Source organism: Canis lupus, chromosome 38 (assembly GCF_011100685.1).
Source record: "Canis lupus familiaris isolate Mischka breed German Shepherd chromosome 38, alternate assembly UU_Cfam_GSD_1.0, whole genome shotgun sequence".
In the NCBI taxonomy this organism is placed as follows: domain Eukaryota; kingdom Metazoa; phylum Chordata; class Mammalia; order Carnivora; family Canidae; genus Canis; species Canis lupus.
Window position 1 is genome coordinate 17,731,554 of NC_049259.1, and position 26,678 is coordinate 17,758,231.

The following is a 26,678-nucleotide window of genomic DNA, read 5'->3' on the forward strand; positions in this document are numbered from 1 at the left end:
GATACATGGGCTCTTTTTTTTGATGACCCAGATGTATTAGAGGAACTGATTTCTTCCAGAGCATGTAAGCTCACTTTAACTTTAGTGGAGAATTCCCTTCAAACTAGGATAGAGCCCTCCAACCCATTAAAAGAGAGGAGCATATATTGCAGATAGGTGAGCTATGATGTTTTCAGATTGTAGTTTAAAAAGTTTAATCCAATATAAGAATAGTGTAAAGATGGAGAAAAATTGCATTTACCTAATTTAAAGAAACACTTTATATAAAGTATTTTGGTTTAATGATGTTGTTAAGGTCTTATGTATGTTGTAAATGCATGCTATTCATAATTCCCTAAAATTTTTCATATGTTCAACCAAGAGATCCCTGGGTGGCGCAGCGGTTTAGCGCCTGCCTTTGGCCCAGGGCGCGATCCTGGAGACCCAGGATCGAATCCCACATCGGGCTCCCGGTGCATGGAGCCTGCTTCTCCCTCTGCCTATGTCTCTGCCTCTCTCTCTCTCTCTGTGTGACTATCATAAATAAATAAAAATTAAAAAAAAATTCATTCCAGCATTATCAAACACTGTGTCCACAGTATTGTGTTGTGGGGTTTACTCAAATACCAGTCTTTGAAAGGAGGCAAATTAGATATTGAATAATTGGTTTAGATAGGAAGAACAACTATTATCTAACCTTCATGATTATAAAGGAAGAATTATGATTTGGGAAATTAAATAAGCCTCTACCTTAAGCAGAGTATTATGTAGTTTAAAAAGAAATTGAAAAAAAAAAGTGAATTGTTCTACTCTGAGCTCATTTTCCTTTTCATTAACACACAGGAATTTTCTATATACTTAGTGAAGGCTGACATTTCATCCCACTTTATTAATATTATAATAATTGTTTATTTCTATTTGTATTCTATATCTTAGTCTATCCTTCATTGTCTAATGTAGAGGTCAGTCAACTTTTTATTTTGTAAAGAGGCAGGTAAATATTTTAGGCTTTGTGGGCCATACGGTTTCTGTTAATATTCCACAGAAAACCACCATGGACAGTACATAAACAGATGGGCATGGTTGAGTTCCAATAAAACTTTATTTATAAAAGTCAAAAGTGGACTGGGCTGGATTTGGCCTATGAGACATAGTTTGCTGTTCCTTGGTCTAACCTTTTGTGTCATTTGTTTTATCATCTGTAGTTAGACTTTGTCTTATTCAATCAGTTTGAGAGTTTATTTATTTATTTTTTTAAAAGATTTTATTTATTTATTCACGTGAGACACACACAGAGAGAGAGAGAGGCAGAGACACAGGCAGAGGGAGAAGCAGGCTCCATGCAGGAAGCCTGATGTGGGACTCGATCCTGGGTCTCCAGGACCATGCCCTGGGCTGAAAGCAGGTGCTTAACCACTGAGCCACCCGGGCATCCCAGTTTGAGAGTTTAACCCATTTACATTTATTTTCAAAAGTGATAAGTTGGACTTTATTTCCATCATTGTGGTTTTTGGCTTCCATTTTTTAAGGTATCCATGTTTATCCTTACTATATAGACAATGCTGTCTTTGCTTCTTTCTCCTCTGGTATTTAGAAAGTTGTATTTATTGTTTTTGGTTTTACTGGTGAAAGTTTTTGGAAGTATTCTGTAACCTATTCCTGTGTCCAGGTCATCAGGACTGTTCAAACATGTTCTAGTTCTCAGAGTTCCTGGGAAACTCTTCTACCTAATGGTGATAGGATTGTGCTTTTCTTCTTGAAAGTCAGGTGTGCCCAGTAATATGCCAGTGGTGGTGACACATGCCACTTTTAGGAAGTAATTGAATAATGAATGCCCAATTTACCATGTTCACTCTCATGTGTCAACAATTTTGGAAGCAGGGATGAGCAGAGATGGAGCTTCTTCTACCAGCCTGGGTCCCTGATTGACTATGATGTGTGGAACCCTCCTGCTGACCTTGCCACAATATACATTGAAATAAACATTTGTGATTCTGAGCTGATGAGACTTGGGGACTGTTTGAATGACAGCAAAATCTGTCATCCTGAGTGATAAACTGATACCTCGAAATATGATGCTGCCATGCCAAAACTCAAGGAAAACATTAATGATCCAAATTAGAGCCGAGACTTTCGGTTAAATGGTCACCCGTGATGACTTGGAATGCATGTCATGAAGCAACTTCGAATTCTAAAGAGGGGTCAGCAAACTGCGGCCCACAGGCTGAAATTTGGCCTGTTCTCTGTTTTCATACAACCCGCAAGCCAAGAATGGTTTTTACATTTTCATATGATTGAAAAAAAGTCAAAAGAAAAATACCATTTCACAATATGTGCAAATGATATGCAATTCAAATTTCAGTGCCCATAAATAAAGTTTTCCTGGAACACAGCCATACTCATCCATGTCATTACTGTCTGGCTGTCTTCGAGCTATAGCAGCCGAGCTTAGTACTTGCTGCAGGACTGTGGCCTGCAGAGGTACAATATTGCCTATCCCAACCTTTATGGAAAGTTTGCTGTCTCTTGCATTAGAACCTAGAGAAAAGGTTAGAAAACAATGTTAGGAATGGTGATATTGTGATTTATAAGAAATATATATTTGGTTTCCATCCCCTGCACAGAGTTCCTCAAATCCTTGGCATTTTCCAAGAGATGAGAGTGATAAAGTATCTTTTGTTATGTTAATGGAGTGACTTAGCCCGCTTTTAAGGATGGGGCTGGTTGCCAGGGCAACCAACCCCGCATAGAAGGTTGGGACTCTCCTTTCCACCCCCTAATTTCCAGAGAGGTTCTGGAGGTTGGATCAGCCACCAATGGCCAATGATTTAATCAATCATGCCTTTGTAACAAGGCCTCTGTAAAAATCCAAAGGATGGTGTTCCTAGAGCTTCCAGGTTGTAAACCGGAACCCCTCCACTTGCCAGCGCAACAGGCCCCAAACTCCACAAGGACAGATGCTCCGTTGTTCAGGAACTCTCCCTATGTATCTCTTCATCTGGCTGTTGGAACTGTTTTCCGAGTTCTGTGAGTCACTCTAGCAAATTAATCAAAGCCAGGGAGAAGGTCTTGGAATCTTTGATTTATAGAGTCAGAAGCACAGACAAACCGGACTTGTGATTGGCATCTGAAGTAGGGGCAAGGTTGTGTGACTGCGCCCATGAGGATCTCATGTCGTCTCTTAATAAGATAGGGTCAGAATTTCATTGAATTGTAGGACACCCCCCTGGTGTCAGAGAATTGCTTATTGTGTCAGAGAATTGTTGTGGGGAGAATCCCCACCTTGGAATTGGGGAGTGTAGAAACAGGAATGTGTGTTGATTGCTCTTAGTTGGTTCAGTACCGTAAGAAAGGAACAAGCACAGAAAAGAACTGGCCAGTTAGCAAGCAAGAATAAGAGGAATAAAAAAAATTTAAAAGTTGGGGATTGGAAAAGGCAACTGCTGCTTAATCCAATAAATAAATTATAAAACTGGGAAGACCTTTGAGTGACCAAGGCTGATTAAAACTCAGTCTTGGGAGGCATCAAATTAAGGGGAGAGCCAACCCACTCATTGTTAAAACCTCTGAGTGGATTAAAGTGTCAAGATCCAGCCTTGGCAGTGGTGCTCAGTAAATCCTTTCAATTGAGCAGACGAGCTTGCAATCCACTTAAGATGGGGTGGAGAAAGAGAAAAGAGAGACAGAGGACGCAGGGGTGTGTGTGGGTGTGGGGAGGCAAAGAAATACAGCAAGCTGGCTCTTGGTACTTGCAGCTGGCAAGAACTGAAGAGATAAGCAAAGGTTTGAGAGAGTTGTGCTGTCAAAAGAACCATCTGCCTAAATGAAAACAGACTGGGACAGTTTGAGATAAAATGACGGTTGGACTCCCAGCCATCTATGGGTGTAGACAATAGACAAGAAAAGCTGCTTAGTCAGGAAGGAAGACAGAGTCCCTAAAGCCCGTGTCAGGTATGGCCAAGGAGAAGACCCTAACAAGCAAACTGCCAGGGGGTACAGAGAACAGCAAACTACCAGAAGGTGCCATGAAAGCTAAAGAAGAAACATTCCCCACCCCCAGTGGTATCTCAGAGTCACCGCAGTGTGGTTACAAGGAAAGATTTTGAGCAGTCCTTAGTAAGACTGGTAAATTAGCACAAGCTTAGTCTCTCTCTCTTCATCTCCATCCCAACTTGTCTTAACAAAATGTGACATTTTAGATCAGGTTTCCATTCCTATTTTATATTATTTTTTAGTTTATTTATTTATTTACTTATTTACTTATTTATTTAGATTTTTATTATATATTTGAGGGAGAGGGAGAGTTCAAGTGTGTGTGCGAGATAGGGGGAGCAGAGGAGGAGGGAGAAGGACAAGCAGACCTCACACTGAGCACAGAGCCCAGCATGGGGGCTCAGGGCCCTTATCTCAGGACCATGAGACCAAGACCCTGAAACCAAGAGTCAGATGCTCGAGCCACTGAGCCACCCAGGTGCCCCTTAAGTTTATTTATTTACTTAAGAAATCTCAATACCTCAGGTGGGGCTCAGGTATTGAGGTATTCAGGACCCTGAGATAAAGAGTTGCGTGCTCTGGGGCACCTGATCTGAGTCAGCCAGGCACCCCAACAGTGTTATTTTTTAAAACCATGGTCATTATGTAACTTGTTTTTCCAGAAAACAGTGTTGACATTTGTGTTCAGTATTGTACTCTGAACCGAAGTCATTATGAAACATTTCTATGTTTAGATGGTTTCAGAGAATAATTTCAGTCTAATGTCGTGATTTCTTTATTTCTGAGCTCTTGATTCTCTTCAATTCTTTCAGTAATTTCTTCAGGAAAAGTGAGGGAACAGTGACTGGGCAACTGTATTGATTCAGGCACAATATGGAACTCTTAGAGTTCTAGGGTTTTTAATCTCTACACCTGGCAGTGACTCAGTGTACAGCCTCAGGCCAGACAGCTTAACATATCTGCTTCATTTCTTGGAAATGAAAGGATATTAAAAACTTTCTGACCTCTGAAGGATTTTGTACAAAGTATTATCTGATGTCAAAAATTATAGTATACATGCAATTACTGTTTCTTTGAAATTGACACCATCAAAGATCCAGGATAAGCATAGGGCAAGAAACACATTTCAAAAGTTATTTCCATTGGCACTGAACCCCTCCAGCGTATTTGGGTTTAGTGGAACTTGATCGTTCAGGTATAAGTATTTGCTGTGAGCCTTGATTGACTGAGCTCTGAGGTAGGTGTTACATATGTAGAGGCTGATAGAGTAGGGTGTTTTGTAGCCACTCATGGGCCCACTGGCACCAGGCCTCAGAAAGGATTGTCCGTGACCAAGAAGAATCTCTCCCTAGGTCTTTCTTTTTTTTTTTTTTTTTCCCTAGGTCTTTCAGATGAGGTTAAAACAGAGAACACCTCTGTGGGTCACTTAAAGAGGGTGCTGGGCTGGTTCTCCCAAGGGTCCCTGTGGGTCTGGTATCTGCCGTTCTATATCTGTCTATGCAACTGCTCCAGGATGAATGAGCAGAAGCTGCCATTTTTTCTAAAAACCATACTTTGACATTCTTGGCGGAATTCACTTCCCATGAACATATTAAATGGTTTCAGAGTTAATCACATGGTTATAGCTGTCACAGGACAATGGCTCTCAAATGGTGGCCCCCAGATAGCAGCAGCAACATTGTCTTGGGATTCGTTAGAGATGCCAGTTCTTGGCCTCACGCTAGAACTACCAAATTATAATCTCTGGGGACAGAATGCAGTAATCTGTATTCTCACAAGCTCTCTAGAAGAATCTGGTGCACGCTGAAATTTGAGAACTACTGTTGAAGGAGATCATTTGTCAGGAGGCCAGACCAGAACTACTAAAACAGCGTTTGTATCAGATGTTAATTTGGATCCCAGTATGGCATTTCTGGGTTAATAAAATGAAAAAAAACTTTAATAAAAATGGAATATTTGAGGAGGTTGAAAAGCAAACAAACAAAACACCACAAAATGGAAAATTTTAGGAGGTAGGAAAACAAAACAAACTAAACAAATAAAACACACAAAAAAATGGAAAATTTCACTTCACTTATAACCTTTTTATGTCAGCTAAAGAGTTGAGTTTGGTTCAAAGAACCAATAATGAATGACAATTAGTTTTAATAGGGAATGATGTCTAGACCTGCCTTTGAGAAGTTTAACTCCGCTGGCTCTTTAGGAGATAGCATGATGCGTGGTGGAAGCTGGATGCAGGGTAGGGACATGAGAAATTCTGGTTCCGGTCCAGATGAACCAAGGGAGTGGGGGTAGGTGTGGGGGGCAGAAGTTCCTCCATTTCTGTCTCCAAAACACCTCTTTGGGCTCATTTCTGTCATGCACTCTTGCATACCCTGTGCTAGCATTCTAGGCTGCTCACTCCTCCATTGCATAATTGATGTCCTTCTCTTTTCCCAGAAATAAACTCTTAGGCATCCTTCGAGATCCAAGTCTATTTTCCCTGTCTTTGTGGTTCCTTCCTCACTTCTTCCCCTTCTCTGAGTTCTTTGCTCTGTCTTCTGTATTCCCACAGCACTGGTTCATATATTTGCTATAGACAGATGCATCAATGTTCAAATGTTATTCGTCTGTTCAGGTGGTTACTTTTTCTATTAAATTTTGAGCTCTTTGAGAATAGGGACAATATCCATTTGTTTATTTATTAAACGAATCTTTTTTAAGCTCCTAGTTTGTGCCAGCAACTGTTTGACAGAATAGGGAAAGTCTGCTATGTGGAAGAGGGAGATAGAGAAATAGGTAACAGAGTCACAGTTAAAATGTATTATGATGGCGAGAAAACTAAAGCAAGATAAGGAAGATGGGAATTGCTATTTTATGTAGTCAGGTAAGATCTCACTTCAAAAAAAAAAAAGGAACCAGAGGCACGAGGCACATGGACGGCTCAGTGGTTAAGTGGCTGACTCTTGAGTTTGGCTTGGGTCATGATCTCAGGGTACTGGGATCAATTGCCTAGCTGCCTTTAATAGAGAGTCTGTTTGGGATTCTCTCTCACTCTCTTCCTATGCCCACCCTCCCCACCCCCCAAAATAAATAAATAAATCTTAAAAGAAAAGGAGATGTCTCGTGGCACTATTGGTCGGGCATCTGACTCTTGGTTTCAGCTCAGGTCATGATCTCAAGGTCATGAGATCAAGCCCCGCATCGGGCTCTATCAGCAGGGAGTCTGCTTGGGGTTCTCTCTCTCTGCCCCTCCCCCTGCTCTCCCTCTCTCTAAAAATAAATAAATAAATTTTTAAAAAATTAAAAAGAAAAAAGAACCAAACCTTGCAAACCTGCAAACAAAAAAGCTCACAGTTTTGCCTAATGGAATATGATATACACAACAAAAAGAGAAAGGTCTCACTTAAAAAGATGACATTTGAGCAAAGACCTGAAGGAGGTGAAGGAGTGAGCTTTTTGGATATGTAGGAGGAGAAGAGTTCCAGGAAAAGAAACAGCAAGTGCAATGACCGTGGAGGGAGAGTAGGATTGGTCTGTTTAAGGAATGAACATGGAAGAGAGCAGTGGTGGGGAGATCAGAGAAGCAGTGGGGAAGTACGTCATGAAAGGACTGGTAGGATTGTTAGGATTTAGCCATTACTCTGAGTGACAGGGAAGTCACTGGCAATTTTGGCTATGTCATAATCTGGTTTATGTTTTAAACATATCATTTGGCTGCTCTAATGAGAATAAACCACAAAGAGTAGGGGTGAAGCAAGGAGTATGATGAGGAGACTGTTATAATGATAAAAACAAAAGATGGTGGCAGTGGTGGAGGTGATGAGAAGTGGTGATTCTGGATTTACTTTGAAGGTATTAAGATTTGCTGTTCGACTAGATATGGGATATGAAAGAGAAGAATCGAGAGCCTTGAAAAAAGGAAGCCCATTTACACGCTTGGTAGGAGTATAAATCAGTATGGCCTTTGTAGGAAACAGGATGGAGGTTCCCCCCAAAATTAAAAATAGAGCTCCCATATAGAGGATCAGCAATCCCACTTGTGACTACATATCCAAAGGAAATGAAAACGGAATCTTAAAGAGGTATCTGCACTCCCAAGTTTATCACAGTGCCCATCACAAAGCCAGGATAGGGAAGCACCCTAAGTGTTCATGAAGGGATAAAGATGAAGGGATAAAGAAAATATGGTGCGTGTATATACATATAATTGAATATTATTCAGCCTTAGAAAAGGGGATCCTGCCATTTGTGACCTAATGGGTGAAACTGGAGGATATTGTGCTAAATGAGATAAACCAGACACAGAAAGACAAATACTGCATTATCTCACTTGTATGTGGAATTATGAAACATTGAGCTCTCAGAATCAGAACAGAATAGAAGAGTGGTCACCAGGGGCTGATGGTTGGGGGGAAATGGGGAGCTGTTGGTCAAAGGAACAAAGATTTAGTTATAAGATGAATAAGTTCTGGAGATCTAATATACAGTATGGTGACTCTAGTTAATAATACTGTATTACTGAATTATTAAATATTTTATTGAATTTCATACTATTGAAATTTGCTAAAAGGATAGATCTTTAGTGTTCTCAGTTCAAAAATAAATGTGTTGATGTGTGATGATGGATATGTTAATTACCATGGTTATGGTAATCATTTCACCATATATATATATATATACATATACATATACATATATATAACTTTTTCCTCTCACATTCCCCTACATGTTTTTATAGAATTTTGTATGTTTACTGTAGAATTCATGTTTCGATAGTTTTAAGAGAACACAAAATTATGTACATTTCCTGACTTATATTATTCTTTCTTTTTTCCTCCGTGGCAATCTCCATCTCCTAAAATACCCTCAAAAATCCCTGATAAACCCATGCACAAGTACTCTGTTACCTCCACATCCATGATTCTATAGAAGGTGACCCTAGAAGAGAAGGTTTCTGATGAAGACTTTGTCCCTTCTTAGCTATTCAAGATTGTTTGAAGAGATACTTTTTCCTAGGCTGTGCTTTCCATGCAAAATCAAGAATTTGCCAATTGCAAACAGCTGACAAACCATGTGTTTACTATAAAGGGAGGGCCTAGGAGAACTTGGCATAACGGAGAACATCTGTCACATTATGGAAATTAACTTTACACTTCCAAAGCAAAGTTTCATACAAGCCACTTCATTTGAAATCTCTGTTGAAGAAAAATCTCCAGTTTGGCCAAGATACTCACGCAAGAGAATTTTTGGAATTATCAGATAATTTATTGTACTGGTCTAGTCTGAACTGAGGGATAAACACTTGCACATGCCTGTCTCTTAATTAGTGTGTGTCACTCTTCGACTCTAATGGACTAACGATCATAGGATTATCCTTTAATAATGATTAAAGTGAGAACAAAGAGAAGAACAGCACAGATACTTTTAAGCCAAAATGGCACAGAGTATGGGGGCTGGTCATGGCTGAGGGTACGAGTCCTCAGTGGCTTGATGATCCGCTCTCTCTGGGTCAGGATGGCTCTCCGGGCCCCAGCCCACTTCCCTGGCCCCTGCAGGCGGTACTGGTAAGGCGTGCATGGTCCAAAGAAAATGTCCTTAGCCAGTTTAGGATCCCACAGGAAGAGCGAGAGCAGGTTGGGTTTCACTCCTATCTCAGAGGCAATTTCATCCATGTAATCCACGTACTGCACTCTGCATGTGTCACGAGGATTATTCAGGAATCTGAAATCAGAAGGGAAAAAAAAATTAAAAACCTCAAGTCCGATGACAACTCCCATGCCTCCAAGCACAATTTCCTCTAAACATCAGTGGATCTTGTATGAGGGATAATCTATGGGGAAAAGAATTAATGGCTATTGATAATTTCTTGGTGGTTTCTAACAAAATAGTCAGTCACACACTGTATGTTTCACTCTCAAATCCTTCCAAAGGTCTTGGATAGTGATAGGTGGGTTTCAGGAGATTTTTGTCATATTAATGATATTCTTTCCTGAAATCTTCTGTACTTTGGCCATGCATTTGATTATCATTCAGGATATAATCTCCTTTTGGTAAATTGGTGGGAAATATGAATTGTACAGGCCAGTTATTTAGGTATGTGTGACCTAATTAATTTGATTTTTGGTATTGCTGAAATGCAATCCCTGGCTGACCTTCTTAAACCAGCTACTGCATAAGTGAGTATTTTTAGGATGAACCCTTGATCAAAGAGAACAAGCTGTGACTCTCACACGATGGATTCTCAACAGGTATTTGTTTTTTAGAAATTTATTTCCAACCCCAAAGGTTGAGAATAATTTTCTATTAAGAAGATTTGGTACAACCTCCGAGCCTCTGACTTCATGTCAGAATTTTAATTGGATTCTGTAATGATTTGCCAACTCATTTCTCACATTGATTTATCTTTCCAACTCCTTAGAAGAGTGAACAACCCTTCATTTCATCTTACATTTTTATACACTTTGCACCTCTAAGGCTATGCTATGACATAAATTTATAATTGTATGCTTATCCAGCATTACATGAATTTTAAACACAATTCTAAAGTTTCTGTGTTGAATTATTCTGTATCCATTCTTCCCACAAATATTCCATACATTTATATTATGCTTAAGAAGAAATGAAGAAGTTGATAATTTGAGATCTCATCTAGGCAAAGAGACTCAGGTTCTATGATGAGAAAAATATAAAGAAAAAAAGATTAAAAAAAAGAAAAATATAAAGAATGCTTGATAGGCAAGCAATTCCACCTAACACTCATTCTTTCTTCCTTTCTTTCTTCCTTTCTTTCTTTCCGTCTTTCTTTCTTTCTTTCTTTCTTTCTTTCTTTCTTTCTTTCTTTCTTTCTTTCTCTTCTTTCAGATTTTATTTATTTATTCATGAGAGACACAGAAAGAGGCAGAGACACAGGCAGAGGGAGAAGCAGGCTCCCTGCAAGAGCCCGATGCGGGACTCTATCCAGGGACTCCAGGATCATGCCCTGAGCCTGAGGCAGAGGCTCAACTGCCCAGGCATCCCACCCACCTAAACACTTTCAATTGACTTTCACTAAGAAGCAAGTTTCTTACTCTTTTTCAATTTTTTCTCTCTTCTTTCTTATGTCATCCATCATGCCACTCACCGAAGGTAATTTGTTCAATCCTAGGAAAGAAAGATGATGAGGTTCCAAAAGAAATGAATACCCTGAGTAGAGTCAGTTTGGTAGAGAACACCATGAGTGAGGTAGCACAAGAGTGGGGGAGAGATCCAGGAGTTATTCTGGAATGCCCTCCACTCATTGTTTTATTGGGTGCACATGCCTTACGGATGCAAAAGCATGTCCTCTGATGAGTTTGCATCTTGACTAGCAGACCTCAAAGCCCACAAAAAAGGATGGACTGAAAGGAGTCATACTCTAACTGACAAGATACAAAATAGTGTGTGTGTAGTCCCATTACCCATTCATTCTGGCTGACCTTTAAAGATTTTATTTATTTATTCATGAGAGACACAGAGAGAGAGGCAGAGACATAGGCAGAGGGAGAAGCAGGCTCCCCGCAGGGAGCCTGATGAGGGACTTGATGTTCCAGGAACTTTTTAAAGGAGAAACAAATAAATGAGCAGAATCATTATAATGTGATTAACATAATTTCATAAAGGTAGGGCTTTTTTTTTTTAAGATTTTGTTTTTAAGCACACTCTACATCCAACCTCAAACTCACAACCCTGAGACCAAGAGCCAGGCCTCCCATAAAGGTAGGTTTTAAATCTGTTTTCATCAATTCATTCTCAACCTTAGAATTAATGATAGGAGACATCAGGCAGAGGGAGAAGCAGGTATAGGACTTGATCTCGGGACCCCAGGATCATGCCCTGAGCCAAAGGCAGATGCTCATCAACTGAGCCACCCAGGTGTCCCAAATATTCCCATTTTTATAAGTGAGAAAATTATGGAGGTCAGGGAATGTGACAAGATCATGCAGTCAGTACATGGAGGAGCTTGGTTTTAATCCCGGGTTTATCAAAGCTCCTGCTCTTTTAATTGTGCTGTCGTGTTCCTCTGGTTATTCTGTGATTCTGTCATAGTTCTCATAATTCACATAATTTACAATTCATAATTCTGTGACTCTGCCTGTCTTCTTTTTATTTTGAACATGAGAGACAGGCAAAATGCTCCCTTTAATTTGGGCTCATTAAAATAATTCTAGCAACATTGGGAAGTAGAATAGTTATTATTTCCCATCTATGCTTCAGGTTGAAACCTTTCTTCTTACTGCCCTCACTTCCTATACTATATCCTGCCCTGAAGTGCTCTAAAGAATTCTTTGCCAATAACTTGTCATTTGACGATAGCTCCCCCACCCCCACTTGTGCTCCCTCTCTAATATAAATAAATAAATCTTTAAAAAAAAATCCCTCTGTGACCTGGCCCCTGCCTACATCTCTGAACTTATTTCCTACCACTTGTCCTCTCCGAGTAGTCTAGCTACACTGGGTTCCTTGCTCTTCCTTGAATAAATCATGCTCATTCCAGCCTTTGAACTTGGTGTTTCTTCTGCAAGAATGTTATTATTTTTTTTTTAAGATTTCACTTATTTATTCATGAGAGACACAGACAGAGGGAGCAGCAGACTCTGTAGGGAGGCCGATGTGGGACTTGATCCCAGGACTCTAGGATCATGACCTGAGTCGAAGGCAGATGCCCAACCACTGAGCCACCCGGGTGCCCCTAGAATGTCATTCTCATCTTAGATATTTATATATTTAATCTTCATTTTCATATCAGAACCCTACAGGTTAAATAGCTATCAAACCCTAAAGTAACAAATACTCAAGTGGCACAATTTTGGATACTGTAAAGGTTAACTTCAGACATATTTTGCAGCAGAAGAGCTTCACAATGTCTGTGAAGTCACACTATCTCGATGGCCTTCTCTAACTACAGAGGTCAGCTCATACCCTTGAATACGCGGACAGCCCATCGACTCTGGAGCTCTGATGTGGGTATGGTGGCTCCCACTGGCTGGAGGATGCCGATGAAAGCTAGGGATGGTTTCTCTAGTTGAGGAGGAAAGACAAATTTAAACATGGAGCGTTGGCTGTCCAGAACTGTTGAATTATTTTCCAAAAAGGGGAAAGAGAAAGTAGTGTATCCTGTGGCAAAAATGATAACATCGAGGTCCTCTTCTGTGCCATCTTCAAAGATGGCAGATGTCTCCGTGAACTCTCTCACATTTGGTTTTATCAGAATTCTTCCAGATATTATGTGATTGGGTAGATCATCACTGAAAGTAGCCTGATGGCTCAGAAATCTGGAGAATAAAAATTGAAATCCAGGAAAATTAATGTGTCTTTTTAGAAATGAGCTCAGAAAATGCTTCAAATGTTTTTTAGTTGAGCTAAGGAAAAAAAGACTTACATTTTGGTTTTAGAAAAGATTTCTTTTACTCAATACTTTTTCTGAATTATTTACTGAATAAACATTCTGTATTTATTAGACTGCCAATAACATTTACTTAATGCTTATTACATGCAAAGGGAAGATTTCAAAACGTGGTAATAAAAGTTATACCAATGGTAATATTGATATCTAACTTCTTTAAAACAATTTTTTGGGGGAGAGATTGTTAAGAGCAGTTGGTGTAAGTGTTCATAATAGAACAGGAAAATCAGATCACGTTCTGATTTCCATCTATTTTAGAACCTAAATACCATCTTTATAAATTTTACTGACATTATTTAATACTGTTAGTAGGTCTCCGCTTCCACCTCTGACCTCCCACAATTTCTCTTCCACTTAGCAGCCTGAGTGATCCTTTTAAAATGTAGAGTTATATCCTGATGGGTTTCTGTTTCACTAAAAATGAAACCCAAAGCTATGACCATGCTGTAGCCCTAAAAATCCCTCTGAGGGTGCTTGGGTGGCTCAGTCAGTTGAGTGACTCTTGATTTTGGCTCAGGTTATGATCTCAGGGTTGTGAGATCAAGCCCTGAGTCTGGCTCTGTGCTCAGTGGGGAGTCTGCTTGAAATTCTTTCTCTCACTCTGCTCCTTCCCCCACCTCCACATGTGCTCTCTCTCTAATATAAATAAATAAATCTTTAAAAAAAATCCCTCTGTGACCTGGCCTCTGCCTACATCCCTGAACTTATTTCCTACCACTTGCCCTCTCCTAGTAGTCAAGCTACACTGGGTTCCTTGCTCTTCCTTGAATAAATTATGCTCATTCCAGCCTTTGAACTTGGTGTTTCTTCTGCAAGAATGTTATTTTTTTTTTAATTTCATTTATTTATTTATGAGAGACACAGACAGAGGGAGAAGCAGACTCTATAGGGAAGCCGATGTGGAACTCGATCCCAGGACCCTGGGTCATGACCGGAGTCAAAGGCAGATGCCCAACCACTGAGCCACCTGGGCGCCCCTAGAATGTCATTCTCATCTTAGATATTCTCTCAGGACTCACCTCCTCACTTCTTTCAGGTCTGCATTCATATGCTTTCTCATCATGTGAGTATTCCAGAACTATCTCATCTAAAAAAGATTCCTCTCCCCAACTCTGTTTACTATTTCTTCATAGCACATATTGCTCCATGTCATTACATTATGTATTGACTAGTTGGTTTCTCTCCTAATAGAAAGGAGGCCCAGCAAGAGCTAGCACTTTACCTGGCCTTGTCCTTCCACTCCCAGTACCCAGAAACCTACTTGATCATAGTAGGGACCCAGAAATATTCATTAAATTTATGTAGGCTGTACACAGTCAATTTTATGTGCTTCCACATTTATATTTCACAGTGGATAGGTGGATAGGGATTACATTATACCAACATAAAAAGAAAGAAAGAAAGAAAAAATACTTAACTATACCAGGGTTTAAAGGCAGAGACAAAATTACTCTGTAAAAATCCTAGAACATACCTGTGTTGAGGTAGCAAACCATAAACATCATGGTTAAATCGAGCATTTAATTTATTCTCTGCCCATCTGTTGATTAAGAATGTGGGGTAAAATCTGGTGAGGACAGCATTAAAACGAGTGAAGAGAACAGTGTCCACGGGCATTCCGTTATCCCAGACCCGGTTCCAAATCCACGCACCCCGCCTTGTGCTGAGAAACACCTAGGAGAGAATGCAAATAAATGAAAAATAGATGCCTTGAAATCTAAGAGTTTCCTGTCCCAGTTTTTCAAATGTCTGAATGTAAACATGGAACATACAATCTAAAACAAAACTGTGTGAGGATTTATTCTAATGATGGGCAGACACGGTCCACAGCCCCACATTTGTAGAACAACAAATGAGACGTTTAAATAGGATGGTCTTTGAATCACAGATATCTCTCATTTGGCTCATGAGAAATGGATAAGGACTCTCTTGCTTGTTTTCAAAGACAGATTGATAATTAGAGTCACACAAAATTACACATCTGACTTGTTTGCTATAGTCCCAGAGAACTCCCCAGGCCTACCTCTGGATCTCACTCACTATCCTTCCTCTCCTTTCTCCAAAGCAGTGTTTGATGCCTGCCATCTCTTAAATTGCAAATCCTGGACAAACATGTTGCAGGAAGACTAGAGATCAACAAATTCACACACACCATTCATCTGCCAATTATGATATTACGGAATTTAGAATACTTAGTTAATCTGTATTCCTTGAAATGTAAGTACAGAAGGAATCAGTTGGGGGAGGTATCAAGTGTCAAGTCGGTGAAAAGGAAAGGGATTTAAAGTGGTTTTCTGATATAGTTCATATTTGTAACTGGAGGCTGAGCTGATGAAGCCTACACTCTCTGGTAAAAATAAGCAATATGGCAGTCATTAAAATTTGAAATATTTATTTTTATTCCATTCTCTTTTCAGAAAATGTATTGCCAAGATGTCTACCAAGAAAACAAGTGTGAAGAGGTCATTAACGATCAGGATTGAAGCAGTGTGTGGGTACACCTGACACATATTTCACACAATGCTGACATCTCAGAGGGCAGTGGACAGGGTAACATCGGGGAAAGAGAATTTTAGGAACCAAACCTGTGAAGCTACGTGACTGAGCTCAATTGCCAAATCAGTTCCAGAATTTCCAATGCCGACCACAACGATTTTCTTCCCCCGAAATTTCTCTGGATTCTTGTATTCCAAGCTGTGAATATATTGACCTTTGAACCTCTTGATTCCTGTGGGCAAGAAAGTATTGCTCCAGACTTGGTCATTATTTCACATTATTTTTTGCAGTTTATTGTTGAATTCAAAGACCATCCTATTTAAACGTCTCATTTGTTGTTCTACAAATGTGGGGCTGTGGATAATGTCTGCCCATCATTAGAATAAATCCTCACACAGTTTTGTTTTAGACTGTAAGTTCCATGTTTACATTCAGACATCTAATTTCTGCCTCCTTTTTACTTCCCTAAACCCTGCCAAATCTTCAAAGAATTTGGCTCTAATTTAAGTACTACATCTTCCTTATCCTTCATTCTTGTTATTTGCAACAACTGCCTTAGACCCATTTTCCTGTCTTACTTTCTCCACCCAAGCTTCATCCTTGTCTAGATGTTTCCATCTCTTCCTAGGTCCAGTACACCCTTCCCACCAGCACTATTCACTCTGTTCTTCTACTGGGGAAAAATGCACCAACATCACCCATCAGGATCTGAAGCTAATGTATGAACTTAGAATGTAGGAACTTCATTTTTTGCCTAAAAATCTGCTCTGACTTAAACAAAAACCTCATATGGCAAACCAATGAAGGCTGGTTGATTTTACAAAATTTCATCTTTTAAACAACACTGGGGTCTGCACATATGGGCTTCATTTGCTCCTCTTGTGATGCTGGAGCAAATGACTGACACTCTAGTCAGCCCTGACTGAGGGTCAGTCCTTGCCATGTTCCTTTCTCCCTACAGAATCTGATCCCAAACTCCAGCTTTCCTTTGGAATCAGTCCTTGTGAGCTCCTGGCATGGATCTAATTTTTCCCAAACTCCATCTTTGCAAGTTGGACAGTCCATCAGATTTCTCACTGTGGCTCTTTCAGTATTTCCTCCTCCTCTTGGTCCCACTGTAATCCCTCTCATTTCCTGAAGACAACCTTTCCTCTCATTTTTATGAAACAACAAAGATCTTAAGTGAGTTTCTCAACACCTAAAAGTTACTGTGTGTTCATCCATCCTTCCTCTGTCTCCTTTCCCCAGGAGAAAATATTTCTCTTCTCTTTCAGAATGAACCCTTTGCCCTGTGGGTCAAAAATGAAAGGGGGGTTTTGAGGTCAAACAAGCATAGGCACAAATCTCAGCTTTTTCACTACCAGTGACATTTGCAATGTGTAAAATGGAAATGGTTTCACTTAGCTCATGGTATGAGCTAATGGAATGGTATAAAGATCCCTTAAAATGTTCCTTTATAGGACTTGAGAAATAGGTTTGATGCTCTTCTTTAGATATCTTTAATCTTTCAAAAAATCTTTAATTTCAGCTCACCTTCTCCTATTTTTATTTTATTTATTTATAAAGATTTTATTTATTTATTCATGAGAGAGACAGAGAGGGAAACGCAGAGACATGGGTGGAGGGAGAAGCAGGCTCCATGCAGGAAGTCCTACGTGGGACTCGATCCCAGGATTCCAGGATCACGCCCTGAGCTGAAGGCAGGCACTTAACTGCTGAGCCACCCAAGCATCCCTCCTTCTCCCATTTTTAATGAACATCTCTTCAACCTTATTATCTTGCGGCCTCCTCAATGTTTCTCCCTCATACAACCAAAATCAGCTCTTCCTGCAGTCTGCCTATCTCAGAAAATGGCAACTCAGTTGCTTAGACCAACATCATGAGAGCTATCCTCGACACCTCTCTATTACATCTCGCATCCTGTCCATCAGCAAATTCTATCATCTCTATGTTCACACTATACTCAGGATCCAAGCACTTCATTATTTCTCCACTGTCACCCCTCTGGTCCAAACTACCATCATTTCTCACCTGCATTAGTGCAAGAGCCTCTTCCCTGGTCTCTCCATTTCCTCCTTACCACCTCCTTCCCCAACTATTATGAACACAGCAGCTGAAGAGATTAGAGCATGCCTCTCCTCTGCTCAAAGCCTCCTAACAGCTCTTACCTCACTCAAAGTCAAAGCCAGAGTGCAAACAATGGCTCATTGTCTGTCTACTCTCTGGCATCTCTCCTTCCTACCTCTTTCACTCCCACCACACTGGACCTGTGAGCTACACTCCCACCTCCAGGCTTTTGCATCTGCTCTTCCTTTTGCACAGTGAGCTTTCTCTGGATATCTGTATCACTTCTTCAACTCCTTTGGGCATTTGCTCAAATGTCCCTTTCTCCTGGAACCCTTACCTGGCCGCTCCGTCTGATTTTGCACCACAACCCCCATCCCTAATATCCTTTCCCTTTTCCATAGTCATCACCTCTCACATATTTATCCCATTTTTGTCTGTGTCCATCTACTGCACACACATTCCTCAGGGACAGGGGTTTTGCCTGTTTTGCTCTCTGCTGAGCCTCTGGACACCTGGTGCTGGATAGGTGTTCCTTGAATGAATGTTGAATGAATGAATACAGGAATATTTAAATTTCTAACTAACTAACCAGCTAATAGATTTCTCTTGACCAATTTAAATTTCTCTATCTTCTCATACACTGGGACACGGACACTCGTTGCAATGGAAGTGAGAGGAGTCTAGACTCTCCTGAGAAATCCAAAGGAGTCACAGGTTCAGCCCTTTTTGAGAAGACTGAGTGTATATCTCGTTCCTAGAGATAAACAGGGAGATGCTGTGCAGGTAGACCATTCCCACACTATTCCCCATATGCAAGGTGCTTAAGCTCCCAGATAGTAAACAATAGCGTTGCAGTAGCGTGTAAGACGTGTACATGGCTATTTATATTCATCATGTTATGCACATACATACACTTTCAGGAATAAAGCTAAATCTTAATTTATTTTCTGTCCCATTGATTCTACTATTTACTCGAAACTATTTTGAAAGTTTTCATTTACTTATTTAAGTAATGTCTACACTCAACGTGGGGCTCAAACCCGTGTCCCATGTTCTTCCAAATGAACCCACCAGGTACCCCGTATTCACTCCAACTATTACCAACACAAAACAATTCCTGCATTTTATTTTCCAGTTGGAAAAATGTAACACTTTTCTCAAAATAGCCCAGAACTTGTGGCAATAGAGTATTAGTAATTTTTAATTTTCAATGTTATAACATTGTTTTATTTCCATAGACCCTGAAAGAGCATGCATTGCTTTATAATCAGAAAAAAATATTTATTTTGAAAATAAGGTGGCTTTCAGAGTTACAAATTGTCTTCAAAAATAACGATAAGCAACAACGATAAAACCCCACATCACCTTAGCATTCAGTGCGACATACCTGGAAAGTTCTGGAGTGGCAAGAAGGGGTCGCTGTAAAGGCCACTGCACACCATAATCCCATCAAAGACATAGGATTTCTGCTTTCCTGCAGTCTCAACTATGACATCCCACTGTCCTGTGCAAGAGAAGTCGGAGCGCTTCCTCACGCTGCACACCTTTGACTGGGAATAAGACAAACTTGGACTTGCAGCCTCTATTCCCCATTACCTCCTGTCCCCGAAATTTGGGCCTCAGTGAGTAAGGTTGGTTATAACTACTCTCCTTTGGGGTTTCTTGAAAGAGTTTCTTTAAAGCTTGTTTCCTACCGAGGCTTGTTTTTGTTTTTAAAGATTTTATTCATTTATTTGAGAGACAGAGCATGAATGGGGGGCAAGGAGGGGCAGAGAGAGAAGGAGAAGCAGGCTTCACATCGAGCAGGGAGCCCAATGCAGGGCTCAGTCTCAGGACCCTGGGATTGACCTGAGTTGAAGTCAGATGCTTAACTGACTGAGCCATCCAAGAGCCTTTACCAAGGCTTTTAAAAAGTAGATATGTAGGCCAGTGTGTGCCCAGCTGTGTTTCTAAATGTAGTTGGTGGTGAGCCAACATCAGGTGCACAGTCTGGCATTTCACCCAATCTATCCTACTTTTTCCTGAAGGAAATGAGGAGGGAGATCCTGCTCACTTCACTGGAGATGCCTGTAGAATAACCTCCCAGACTGAACAGGTGTGCATTACTGCCCTTCACTCTGGCCTGGCTCTTGACCCGACCAAGAAGGTTCTGCACAAGCTGAGTGCTCCCTGCCCCACTCACCAGAAACTGGATGTGCTTCAGTAGGTGAAAGTGTTGTACATACATCCTGAGGTACTCCATGATTCTAGAATTGTGCAAGTAGTTGGGGAAGTGATCGGGAAACGGGTAATCACTGTAGGCTGTCATCTCCTTTGAAGTGTTGCTAGTGGCAGATTCATAGACACTCGGCCTGCTACTCTTAGCCTTCTCCTACCAAGAAAAAAAGGACATTCCCTGTTTTTTAGAATATAAGAGTAACAGTTAAAAAAAAGTTGACTCCTTTCATTGTCAAGTGATGAAGTTACTGGGATGAATTCCTCCAAAGAAAGGAAAGTTGCTTTTCCAGTACTTTCCCAAGAGGTAAGATACCTTGTCATAAATAGTTTAAAAGAGCAAATAGTTTTGTTGGGCAACAAAAAGAAAAAATATGAAAAGGTGAAGAAAGAACATGAAAAGGACATGAGAAGAAAAATGTATGTAGAATACCAGAGAATGAAAATAAACAGAGGAAGATAGGGCTGCCTCTCTGCCGACAGAGCTTGATGGGGTCAGAGTCCCAGCCAGAGGGTATACAAGATGTCCACGCTGTTTGTAGTGATGAATAGAAAATAATAGAGTGTCAGTTCATTAGGCTTTCTTTTTATTCTTCCTTTTAAAATTTTTTTCTAATTACAACAGCACGTTAGTTAGAATTTTATAGAAAAATCACAGAGACGAATATCATTCTTGGTGATTGCTTTAAATGTTTTGATATATATATATACCCTTCTGGTTTCAGTCTCTCAATCCTTCAGAATCGTTCTATATATTATCTACTTATCTATATGCATACAGACAGGAAATAGTATTTTAGTGCTTTTCAATGTGTTATGGTTTATAATTATATCATATATGGAATATATAATTATATATAATTATAAAATATACATCATATACAAAATTCTATACTGGAAATATGCATATAATTTTTATGATTATATATAATTTTATAATTATGTATAATTATATTTATATAATTTATAATTATATATTATATTTTCTAATTTTCTTTTTTAAATTTATTTATTTATTTTTTTATTTATTTATGATAGTCACAGAGAGAGAGAGAGAGAGAGAGAGAGGCAGAGACACAGGCAGAGGGAGAAGCAGGCTCCATGCACCGGGAGCCCGACGTGGGATTCGATCCCGGGTGTCCAATATCGTGCCCTGGGCCAAAGGCAGGCGCCAAACCGCTGCGCCACCCAGAGATCCCCTATTTTCTAATTTTCTATGCAAAATATAATTATTTAGCTATATATTAAATATATATAATTATAATTATATCTAATATATTATTTTTATAACTATATTTATAATTATACATAATAGTATATATGGTATAATATATAATATGTAATATACCATATTTTTATAATTATATACTAGTATATTATGGCATTATATATACTAATGTATATTATTATATGTAATATGATATACATATATATATTACCTAATTCAATCCTGTGAAGCACATTATCATCTTCATTTTTCAGGTTATAACAGCAGTGCATACAACACACAATATCTGTTATATGCTTTAGCAACCATTCCTGATTTTTTTTTAAATGAAGAATAGAGGGACACCTGGGTGGCTCAGTGGTTGAGTGTCTGCCTTTCGCTTAAGGCGTGATCTGGGGGTCCTGGGATCAAGTCTCACATGGGGTGCCTTGTGAGGAGCCTGCTTCTCCCTCTTCTTATGTTTCTGCCTCTCTCTCTGTCTCTCATGAATGAATAAAAAAATCTTAAAAAAAGAATGAAAGCTAGATATCTAATTTAAGGCTAAGAAAAAAAAATACCCTATCACTTACAATATGCTGTTTTCTCCTAGAAGAATTTACTATAGTCCTAAAATGTAATCATTTTAATATATGTACACAGAAAACACAATTGGGAGATCAATTTTTTCCTGTATCTTTTGTATATTATTGGTGACATAAGGAATCAGTAATGCATGCACTATGAATATTCTAAACTTGAAGCCAGGATATATGGAATCTAATTCCTGTTAAGGTATATTAACTTTAAGAACAGATCAAAGTATGTGTTTTCTTCTTCCAAACGAAGAGCATTGTTTAATAAAGGCCACTGTATCGAAGTGCACATATCTTAAAAACACCCCTTCTGATAGGAATAGTTTCTGCAAATATGAGCAGCATTTTTTCCTAAGTGAAACCTTAAAAAATATGGGCGTGACTAGTGAAATTAGATGGCTTGCTGTGGTATTTTGTGGCATTTTGACGTGGTCCTTGAGATATATCGTTGTCTTGCTTGGATAAGGGAAACTGACATCAAATCTTTTCTCTTAATCTATTTCTTTAGCTGGCAAATAAGGGCTTGCCTACCTCACAGAGTTGTTATGAAGACCAAATAATGCACATAAAATGCTTTAAAAACCTTACACAGGAAATAAACAAGTGCATACAGTGTGATACAACTAATAGTGCCCGTGTGCACAGGGTGCTTGGACATCAGGCTTGGAAGTTGGAGAAGATTTCCTGTAGATGTGTCTGTATTGCTCAAGGTCCAACCAGAAACATGGAAACTACTTTCAATACTTGAAACCAGGAATGTAATGCAGGGAACTGTTCACACACAAAAATGAAAGACCTGAAAAACCAACCAGGTGTTGGCAAGACATCCCAGATGTTAGCAAAAGCAGGCAGCCACCACCACCGAGGTTAGATCTAGGCAGTTAAGAGCTGGTGTACTGCTACCTTTCTTCCCCACTTCCCATGGTAAAGTTGGGGGCCACAGAGCCACGTGGTCTAGGGATATAACTAAGTTGGAGAAGGACCACTTAATCACATCTGACCTTGATGAAGGACAAAAACTGTTATTGTGCTAAGCTCTTGAGATGTCAGAGTTTGTCTGTGGGACAGTGAGTGTTAGTTGCCCTTACTAGTATATATATATTATTAGGCCAAAGATAAAAGTCTACAGATCAAGTGTTAGCATATATGAGGTAGCTGAAGCCAAAGATGCTAAGGAAGAATCCTAAGGGACTTGCAAAAAGTAAAAGGCCAGAGGATTGAGAATAGAACAATCAGCTACACTTTGAGGCCAGGTGGGAAAATATAGGTAGGAAAAGCAGAGAAGAAAAGAGAGAGAAATAACAGAAGCCAGGGATAAGTATTTTATTTTTTTGGGGGGGGGGGAATAAGTGTTTTAAAAAGACATTGATTTTTGACATTTTTAGAGTCCCTCAAGAAAGCAAGAAAATTCAGCCCAGGAAGTCCATCTGCTTTGACCACTTTGGTGTCAGCAGCAAGAGCAGCTTTCTGGACAGGTTGGAAAGCCCATCAGGTAAGGATGGTGTAGACGGCCCCAGGGGGAAGACAATGCAGAGAGTGAGCACAGGCTTCTCCTTCAGGGAGCTAGACTCTGGAAGGAGGAAGGACAGCTGGAGCATCGTCCTTGGGGGAGGCAAAGATTGGGATTCAATGCACAGGTGCAAGCACCAATAAAAAATAATACTTATTATACTAATAGTTGATACGTTACTGCTGAAATCTGTGCATTCCTATTTCGTTGATATGGAAAAGATGTCATCACACATGTGGAAGTGTAGTCTATTCAAACGTACCTCGTAGCGCCACAGTCCTCCAATGTCGTGGCTTCCTTCAAAACAGGTGGGCTCCAGTCCTTCCTCCAGACAGATCTTAATGGCACCCAATCCGCTGACCCCAGCACCAATCACTGCAATTCTTTTTGGTGGCATTGTGTCTTGTATCAGGGAATTTATTAGTAGAAAAGCAGATTTTTATTGTCATGGAATTTTTTTTCTATAATGCAAGATCATCAGAGCTCTTTTTTCCCTGAAAATTGCTAACTAATGCATTTGAGAAATGTTCTACTCAAAGCTATTCTCCAATTCGAAGGCTCTCTGAGCAGCAGAAAACCCTACCTCACACAAGACTTTATTATTTTCAAGTACAAAGTAGAGTGCTTCTAAGACAAAAATGTGGTGGGGGGACGCTTGCCTTAGGCTCAGGTCATGATCCCAGGGTCCTGGGATCCAGCACTCCAGGGATCAGTCCCCCATCTGGCTTCCTGGTTAGCTAGGATCCCATTTCTTCCTCTCCCTCTGCCCCTCCCTCTGCTTGTGTGCTCTTTCTCTGTCAAATTAATAATTTTTTTTTAAAAAAGGTTTGACTGCTAAAGTCACACATACCACTCCATACACAGATTTTGCCCAAACCGACTTTTAATTCCTTCTGCTACTACTATCTGCTTGCTGAAACACTCACATTGGGTACTTCTGCATGGTTTACTTTTGTTTTGTTTTTTTTTTTTATTTTTTTTATTTTTATTTTTTTAAATTATTTATTTATTTATGATAGTCACACAGAGAGAAAGAGAGAGAGGCAGAGACACAGGCAGAGGGAGAAGCAGGCTCCATGCACCAGGAGCCCGATGTGGGATTCGATCCCGGGTCTCCAGGATCGCGCCCTGGGCCAAAGGCAGGCGCCAAACCGCTGCGCCGCCCAGGGATCCCTACTTTTGTTTTGTTTTGCATGGTTTACTTTTGATTTAGGCCAGAGAATCCCTACTTTGGCCCTGTGATAGGGTCTGAAGTGGCAAGAGCAGGAAAACTGCCACAGAGCTTTCCTTCAAGTAAATATCACTCATCACACTCTTCTTAGGGCGAAGCGCAAGCTACCCATGTAGATAGTCTTTAGAAAAGTAGTCCAACTGTCTTCATATCAAAGATTAATGTTCTGCTATTCATTCATTCATTCATTCATTCATTCATTCAATAAGCATTTACTGGTATCTACTATGTGCCAGACACTAGTTGGGCAGATACTGCAGTGAATAGATCTGACATAGTGCCTTGAAAACAGGTGGAGAATAAACAAAGGAGTAAGTAGGTAGTAAGCCGGCCGATGATGCCAACTATGGAGGAAAATGAAGCAGGGTAGGGGCTATGGGGGAATGTAGACGCAGGGTATTGTTTTCTGTAACATGGTCAAGGAAGGGCTCCCTCATGATGTTTAAGCAGCCGGTGGGGGACCCGAAAGAGAATTCCAAGCAGACAGTCTGAGGCAGAAACATGCTGGACATTTTTGAAGAAAAGCAAGGGACATGTTTTAGTAGGTGCCAAAAGGGTAGAGGGGATGATGAGGTTGGAGAGGAAGTATTAGGCATCAGTGTCAGAGTCAGGATCAGTACTAGAGGTCAGACCAGGCAGTGCACTTTTTCAAAGGATGGAGCAAAGGAAATATATGGACAGTATCAATAGGTGCTCAGAGATGCCACTTACCTGTAAGTGCCTCCGAAGACACTATCTGCTCTACAGGGTTGTTCCACCCTCTGCTGTTCAGCTGAACCTGAAGGAATAGTTTTCTTTTTCCTTCCTTCCTTCCTTCCTTCCTTCCTTCCTCTCTTTTTCTTTCTTTTCTTTGTTTCTTTCCTTCTCTCGGAAATAGAGTTTTCTTAAGAGAGGCCCCCTTAACTATCATCTGGTGACTTTCTCCCTGTATCTCCCCCCCCACTTTTTTTTTATCTCCCCCCTTTAATATGAATTTCTCTTTGAAGGAGGAACAGAATCGAATTCTGTACGGCAATGTTAACAGTTTTTTTTTTTTTATCATAGTGGATTAGAGCAGCTATTAAAATACGAGACTATTTTTTAATCTGGAGTTCCTTCTTAAATTCTTTTAGATTAAGGCTTATTAACCTAACCCTGTACCATTGATGTGTTGCTACGGCTTGAAAATGTATCCAGAGGCAATAACCAATGAATTTACCCAATGACAGCAGCAAGTACCTAAATAATCCTCCTGAGTACAGCAGTTAATGCAGAGGTTTTTCAAGTGCTTAGCAGGATTGTAGTATCAGCCAGAACCCTGGATCACGAAGTAGCAAAATGAGTGCATACTAACAAAGAAATCACTATCAACAGAAATACATGGATAATGAATGTTGCATTTGTTGTTTATTCGAAAAGTAAATCCGAATACTCAGTGCTCATTTTTAAATGCCAAAGCTATTATGTTTCACTGCGATATGTACATTTGTTTGAAAAATCACCTTTCAAATGTCAGAAATATCAAGTCAAATACTCTTCTCCTGGGTATTCAAATTCCCTGACTATTGCAATAAAAGCCTATTAGTCCATACAACCTGTGCTTAGTGAGGCGTATTGTCTCCTTGATCGTTTATATCCTCTTGCTCCTCCAGTAGCTCCCCTTAAACTCCAGTGCCCTGTCACCTCTGTCTCTTTAGCCCTTCACCTGAAACAAACCCAAATGACACCCAGTGGGCCAAATCTCCCTCCATAGGTATAGACGACGCTGGCCCCAGCCTGTTTTCTGCCCCACTAGAAATGGTAATGAGTTGCTCTTTGGATGAAGTCTTGTGAATATTCTCTACTCCTTAGTTACCCTTTTGCTTTTGATCGCTTATAGAGAACACAGGAAATTTTTCTAATCATGCAGTTACATGTCATAAAACAAAAACGTAAAAATTCCATTAAGCCTCCATGTCTTGTACGAAGTAAATGTCATAAGACTAACCTGTAGCAAGAAGAAAAAG

At 40.0% G+C, this 26,678-nt stretch overlaps 2 protein-coding genes across 7 annotated transcripts in view; one reads left to right on the forward strand and one right to left on the reverse strand.

Annotated features, from left to right (window-relative positions):
* The window catches only part of FAM177B (family with sequence similarity 177 member B), a 70,196-nt gene that overhangs the window by 39,096 nt on the left and 4,422 nt on the right, over positions 1-26,678 (forward strand). For all 6 annotated transcript variants that reach the window (XR_005385747.1, XR_005385742.1, XR_005385743.1 and 3 more), the window contains 4 exons: positions 15,793-15,866; positions 19,419-19,569; positions 19,966-20,171; positions 23,338-23,444. The gene's annotated coding sequence lies outside the window, so the exon portion shown is untranslated. The remainder of the gene's footprint in view (positions 1-15,792; positions 15,867-19,418; positions 19,570-19,965; positions 20,172-23,337; positions 23,445-26,678) is intronic.
* On the reverse strand, positions 9,310-23,859 carry LOC478994 (flavin-containing monooxygenase 5-like). The gene is made up of 8 exons (XM_038586442.1): positions 23,725-23,859; positions 20,121-20,309; positions 19,326-19,488; positions 15,961-16,103; positions 14,850-15,049; positions 12,892-13,244; positions 11,022-11,094; positions 9,310-9,675 (listed from the first exon to the last, which is right to left on the reverse strand). Exons 1-8 carry the CDS (start codon positions 23,857-23,859, stop codon positions 9,324-9,326), a joined length of 1,608 nt encoding a protein of 535 aa, XP_038442370.1. The 3' UTR covers positions 9,310-9,323.

Coding starts and splice junctions, on each gene's coding strand:
- LOC478994 (XM_038586442.1), bottom strand. CDS start 23,859: ATGCCACCAAAAAGAATTGCAGTGATTGGTGCTGGGGTCAGCGGATTG. Junction 11,095..12,891: donor GGCTGTCCGCGTATTCAAGG/GTATGAGCTGAC, acceptor TTTCTTTCCTAG/GATTGAACAAATTACCTTCG. Junction 9,676..11,021: donor AGAGAAAAAATTGAAAAAGA/GTAAGAAACTTG, acceptor TTCTGATTTCAG/ATTCCTGAATAATCCTCGTG.